The sequence below is a fragment of the Morone saxatilis genome, unplaced genomic scaffold, assembly GCF_004916995.1.
Source record: "Morone saxatilis isolate NCDOM2014 unplaced genomic scaffold, NCSU_SB_2.0 Contig11, whole genome shotgun sequence".
Taxonomy (NCBI): domain Eukaryota; kingdom Metazoa; phylum Chordata; class Actinopteri; family Moronidae; genus Morone; species Morone saxatilis.
In genome coordinates, this window is record NW_023339663.1 from 29,782,610 (window position 1) to 29,789,169 (window position 6,560).

Genomic DNA, 6,560 nt, shown 5'->3' on the forward strand with positions numbered 1-6,560 from the left:
CCATTTACCATTTACCATATTTTATTGTTCTTATTCTTTACTTCTTAAATTGAACTTTCACATATCGTATTGCTCTTAGCGTACCTGTTCTTGCTATGTGCTGCCTCTTTTATTTGTTATTCATTTGATTGTGTGGTTTCATTGTGCAGTATTTGCACTTTGCCTGTCTTTTATTTCTGCCCTTGTTTCTTAACTCTTTTGTAAAGCGTGTGCATCCATGTTCTCCCTGTGTCAGCGTGGGTTTCATCCAGGTGCTCGGTTTCCCCGTACCATCAGAAACGTGTATGTTAGGTTCATTTGTCCAGTCAGTGCCGTTGACCAAGGCACTGGCCCAGATCTGGAGTTGTTCCCTGGACACTGCTCCTAGTACTTAAGATGGCTCAAATGCAGAGAATGAGTGTCCCTGTGTGGATCAATAAAGGATCATTTAACTACACCCGCTGTAGGTGCTATATAAATAAAGTCTATTATTATCATTTGTTAACCATTCTAATTCCATATTAGTGTTGATTAGGTGCTGAATGTGGCAGAAAGACTTCTGACAAAGACAAGTACTGAGGCAGGATATATTGAATTCGGAATAATAAACTTTATGATCAAAGATGGTAATAACAGTCAGAAGTGCGTTTTAAATACAAATGTATTCCTCTTTAAAAACAATAAGGGTCAAATACATCTGAATTGCAGGAGTAATTTATGTCTTTTTTAATGCGAATTATAGATTATAGATTTATAGATGAGTATTTCAATGAATTCCATAGGAGCCTAAGTGAGATCCTCCGGGGGGCCCCTCTTTTAACTCCATTTTAACAATGCAAAATGTGTTCACTCAATTCCTTGCTGTGTATGTCCAATAATCTTTTTGTTTTATTTGTAATATCTCATCGTATGTTCCCTTTTTACTTTTGTGCTCTTTTCAGTGACTCCTCTTATATTTTAGTTACCAAATTATAGAATCTATTTTATTTCTGAGGAAGGCTATACACTGCGCAAAACAACAGATATTTCCTTTTCATTGTAAAAGTGAAAGAGAAATCTTTGAGCCTTGATACCACGATTGATATCACAATTCATTTCATCGGTTTGAATATTTGTCTTGAGATATTACTCTAGAGATAGGAATGTAAAGATATATTGCCAAATTATGACAGCTTTCCTAAACTTAGATTGAACAAAATAAATCACAATATACCACCTTCTTTAAAGTATCGCAATACATTGTATTGCAACCTGTGTATTATGATACATATGGCATCATCAGAGTCTTGCCAATACACAGCCCTCATCATTATAGATTGTGTCTTGGGAGAAACATCATGATAACTGCACATTTATCAGAAAATTATCAAAATCGCAATATGGAAATTGCAAGAGCTGTAGTTCTGATAAAGGTAAAATGTACTAACTGTATAATATAATAATAAAAGAACTGTAGTGCTGCAGAGGTGCCCTGGTTTTAAATTTTGATTTAACATTGATTTTGTTTGATACAGAGCCCCAAACATTTCACATTATCATGATTTTAATCAGGGGTTTTTTGTGTTTTGCTAAAATGGTCATTCCCACATTATTGTGAATCGCTAATGCGATATCTGTCAATATAACTGCAATATGGTGTTTTTGCCATATTGTGCAGCACTATATGAAAGCAGAAAAAGTGCATTAGGTAAGGGGAACAGTGGTCTCATGTAGACCCTCACCAACCAGCCAGCAGCAGTGAAGGACACACTGAGCTGACTGACAGGGACAAACATTAGGAACTATGGACATTTTCTAATCAATGCTTGTTTATGGCAATCTGATAACATTGTATTCCTCTGGGCAATCTAATAACATTCATTTTAAAAGCCTCACTTTAGAAGCGATTCACACTCCTGCAAAGAGTAATGCAACTTAACTAAAATGTCGACTTACAGTAAGGAACAACAACCAACCAAGAATAAAACATTGTTGTTATGTTTTACACTCGCTTGGTGCATGGCTGTTGGCCAAACGGAAGAGTGGAGCCTCAAGTTTCCTAAAAGTTCTTAACCCTGTCCTGTCCTGTCCTGTCCTGTCAGGTAAGGGAGCAAGGCCACATCAAGTGACACATTTATCACTGAACCTACCCTGTCGGTCCTCTAACGTTCTACCAGAGAACAGCATGTACCAGAGCGAGTGGATAAATATCGTACGATTTCATATTAACGTCAGATCATTTTATTATAACACATATTTACCGATTTCTTGCAGACTTTCCACCCGGATTCATCCCTCTTGTAGCTCATCAAGCAGTCAGCCACTGCCCTCGCTTTCTCTTCAAAGTCCATAACAGTCAGTGAAAGCAAACCTAACGTTGTTAACCTAATATACTTTGCAGACTAGCTGACGAGACAGATATCCGTCAGTTGAACAGAAGAGAAGAGAAAGCCTCACTGTAGCAGCGAGCAGCAGCGTTAGCAAACGTTAGGAAGTAACGTTAACGTTAGACCGAAACCTGCTCAGGTGAGCGCGAGCCGCCACTACAAAGCTAGCGTTAGCCACAATGAATGAAACGTGCTATATGGCCGCATCGTTAACGAACAGGCAGCTAGCTGGCGGGTACGAGGTTATGTGAATAGACAGCAACGTTCACAACTCCGTCAATTACGGTTAGCTGTCAAACGATGTTTTTTTTCTTTGTTTTTTTTTTTTTTCTTAGTGCCGCTCGGCAGCCCACATATGTCTCGGTTTAAAACGTTAAAACCAAAAGCGGTTCCCTCTAACACGACGGGAATCGTTAGCAGAGACGTCAAATCAGCCAGAAAAAAATACACTTCCGGTTACGTCTTTCAAAATAAAATCCATATTTACAGATTTAACCGTTTATGTAACTCTAATAATGCGCTATAATAGCATTTTGAGTGTGTTTCCAATAGCAGTTGATGATTTAATCAAGTGTGGCACTATTGGTTGTACACAGAATGACATTTAACTGAGCGTCAAGTACCACGTATTTTAGTCTGAAGGCACAAGCGCCCCTCTCTTTCTTGTAATCTGGTTGCCTTCACGCACCTGCAGCTGGAGTAGTTTGTTGCAGCAAAGCAAGCTGGGAATTGTAGTTGGTCACTTCATTCCAGATGAAATGCCGTTTAGTCCGTGCACAGGTCAGGTAGGCAGGGGTGGATTTGGAGGATGGCTAAAAAATGCATGGTCGTCCCAGCTGCCACTCCAGTTTGGTGTCAAATGCTGTCAAATTTAGTTTATTTTGAAAAAATTATGTGGTTTAAAAAATGGAAGTTGTTCATGTGTTATGGCTGCATTTTAGATATTTCTGCCACCCCTTAGAGTTTCCATGCCACCCTCTCGACACCACATGAATATTTGTGCAGATCTACCCCTGCAGGTAGGATAAATGTGAGACTGCACGGGAAGCATGTGTAATGATGTAGGCTGTATATATTTTAATAGTTTATATTAGACTATTTAGCATCACTGTCATTTGCTTTTATTGTTACACATATTGCTACAATAACCAATTTAATTAGCTGACATTGCTGTTTCAAAATGACATCACACACATAAGAGAAAGAAATAACATTTATAATGATATACTCTCTGTTCTTTCAATTCAACGTTTTAACTTCCAGTAGCATATATATCTACGATATTTTAACAGAATACATCATTTTATCAAAGGTGTCATACATTGGAGGAGACCAGGTCATTTGACTCTGTGACATTTACATCAAAGCTGGTTTTGGACTTCTTTTTGGCCAGCTTTCCTTGCTTGGCATCAGACTTGAGATAGCGCTCCTTGTTGTGGATGACCTGGATGTACTGGTCAGTGCTGCTGTTCTGCTGGTCACTGCTTGAGGCCAGCGAGGCAGAGTCGGATTCAGTCAGAGGGGTCTCCAGCTTCGGTCTCGTCTTGGGCTTCACGTAAGACTCCACGTGCCTGGTCCTGGCCGGGGACTGATAGTGTCTTCCTGGGGAATGGATGTGACGCCTGGTCCGCACAAGAAGAGGGTCCGCTGCTCTGACATTGGCCTGGAACCCGGAACGTGACTCTAAATCTCCCCAGTCCATTTCTCCTTCACCGTCCTCTTCTTCGTCCTCTTCTTGCGCTCCATATTTTCCTCGAGCAGCGTGGCTGTCTTTAGCCATGGACATGTGGCTCTCTACACGGTCACCGATGTAGAAGTGTGGCGGCTGGTGGAGGTCAGAGAGGGAACGGGGCCGGTGAGCCTTCCCCAACGACATCCTTCTCCTGCATTTTCCCTCCTCCTCCTCCTCTTCCTCTTCACTCAGATGCTGTTGTGATGGGTGGGGCCGGTGAGGATGTGGGTGGTAGTGGGCAGCGCGGGGTGTGTAGCGTTTGATGTTGCGTGGGTACAGCTCCAGAATCTCTGCAGACTCCTCCATGAGGTAATGGCGTGGGATTCGTGTAGCTGAGCGCAGCAGTTTCTTCCTGGGCTCGTGCTCATTGACAATCACGTAGCGGGTTGTGGGACCGCGTCGTCCTCCATAACTCTGTGCGGTAATGATCCCGGCAGCCTCAACAGGATGTATGGGGCGTATGGTCTTCCTGTACAGGGGGTCAGAGTGGATGTTGTCAGAATAGCGAGCTGGGGGATTGTATGCCATGTGGTGGTAGGACTTGGATCTGAAGGTACCGCTAGGACCACCAAGAAATGGTGGGGGCCTGTCATGAGAAAGGACAATACATACAAATCAGCTTATGTGATTATCATTATGTAATATTATTGTTGGTATGTTATCATTGCATAATGCTGATGAAAAGCATGAACTGATTTGAAATGTCTGCACTGCATCCACATGACAATCTGCTAATTTTGACAAAATTAAAAGGGACATGCTGTTCACTGTAATGGATAATTAAACTGGTTTCAATGACCGGAAAATGAATGGAAACCAAGGACTACATGGAAGCATGAAAACCAGTTTGTAGGATTTAGTGGCATCTAATGGTGCAGATTGCAACTTGCTTTCCAAGTGAGCAGGAAAAACTACTGTGGCTGGTCCTATCATCTGCTTGTTCGCTCTGGGCTACTGTAGAAACATGGTGGTTGTCTACTATTGACATATAAAAGAAAAGTAAAAAATTAAGTTAAATATTTGGGGCTAACTATTGGTAAAAGTACTGACAGGGAAAACACTAATATTCAAACTGCTGTGCAAAAGAAAGAATACAATTTGAAGTGGGTTACAAGGAATATCAAAATTATTGGAAGAATATTGTTAACTAAGATGAAAGGGATTACTAAACTGTACCAGACAGGTGTATACAGAAAATAAACCAAATACATTATAATTTTATTTGGAATAATAAGCAACACTTGATTTGAAAATGTGATATGTTGAAAGCAGCAGAAGAAGGGGGTGTGAATGTGATTGATTTTGAGGTAAAGAATAGAGTCATTCAATTAAAATGGATGCAGACTTTCTTACTGACTCTCTAAATTACTTGCATTATATCTTGATTAAAACCCAAAGTTCATTAAATTCTATCTAACTATATTTTAGAAATGTTTTCTTTTATCTTTTCTTGGTTTTGTAAGTATTGTCTGTTTAAGCACCACGGTACTGAGATCCTGCCCATATGCCTGACAAACCCAAGCGAGCAGGGTTCAGCTGTCAATCATGAGGGGATTTATATATATATAGCTTCAAAATAACTAATCAAAACCATGTTGACCCATCATTTCTACAATAGTCCAGAATGGACAAACCAAACAATGGCTCTAGATAAGGACTTTTTTGAAGAATTAGAATTTTTTTGCAAGTTTGGTGGCCACTGTAGTTTCTTCTACACACTTGGAAGGGGAGCTGTATTCAAATGGTTGCAATCTGCTACTTCACCACTAGACACCTCTAAATCCTTCACACAGGTCCTTTAAAAAAAACCATTTTGGTATCATTTGAATATTATTCAGCAGTAACGTGTATGCTATTTGTACATAATGGACTTAAACATGCAAAAAATGCTGATCTGTTCCTTTACAGCCAATATTCAGAAGATTAAAATTTTATGTTTTTCATGCCAAAAACATTCCCATAACTCACAAGTATTCAGTGTTTCCTACTGAAAGTTATTCTTGTTAAGATGGGAAAGAAACTCAGACAGAAAAGACAGGGATGACATATTTTTGTAGGCAAACGTGGAAGTTAGCATCGTCCTGGTTCCTTTGACAAAAAGCCAATAGGATTTTGGGGACTGAGAGGTTTATGATACTTTTATGATTCATAAAGCGTAAATGTGATCACCAGAAGTAAAAGGCTAACGTTAGGCCAACATGGTCGCCTGACTTCAGTGTCAACACCAATTCAAATTAAATCTTGTAATAAAAATCCGCAAGTTGTAAAGTTTGAGTTAGAATAGTTTGCAATAGCTCGAGTATAAACACAACAAGGCTGTAAAGGCGGACTAGTGCAGTCTCGGAGTTTGTGACGTTTAATGTCACCAAGAACCTCTGTAGTCTCATTTAACCACTTGTTAGGAACCGAAAAAATTCACAGGTGGAGTATTTACTGATGTATTTTTTGTCATGGAACAAAATGTGAAAACCTCTTAAGCTTGT

General features: G+C 39.9%; 2 protein-coding genes across 2 annotated transcripts in view; both read right to left on the reverse strand.

Moving 5' to 3' along the window:
- Positions 1-2,756, reverse strand: part of stard5 (StAR-related lipid transfer (START) domain containing 5) — a 10,264-nt gene extending 7,508 nt beyond the window's left edge. Inside the window, exon 1 of the mRNA XM_035652482.1 lies at positions 2,220-2,756. Within this exon, the coding sequence (XP_035508375.1) occupies positions 2,220-2,309 (90 nt within the window). The 5' untranslated portion in view covers positions 2,310-2,756. The remainder of the gene's footprint in view (positions 1-2,219) is intronic.
- Positions 2,757-3,459: 703 nt separating this feature from the next.
- LOC118343420 (transmembrane channel-like protein 3) overlaps positions 3,460-6,560 on the reverse strand; it is a 38,743-nt gene continuing 35,642 nt past the window's right edge. Inside the window, 1 exon segment of the mRNA XM_035682221.1 lies at positions 3,460-4,663. Within this exon segment, the coding sequence (XP_035538114.1) occupies positions 3,661-4,663 (1,003 nt within the window). The 3' untranslated portion in view covers positions 3,460-3,660.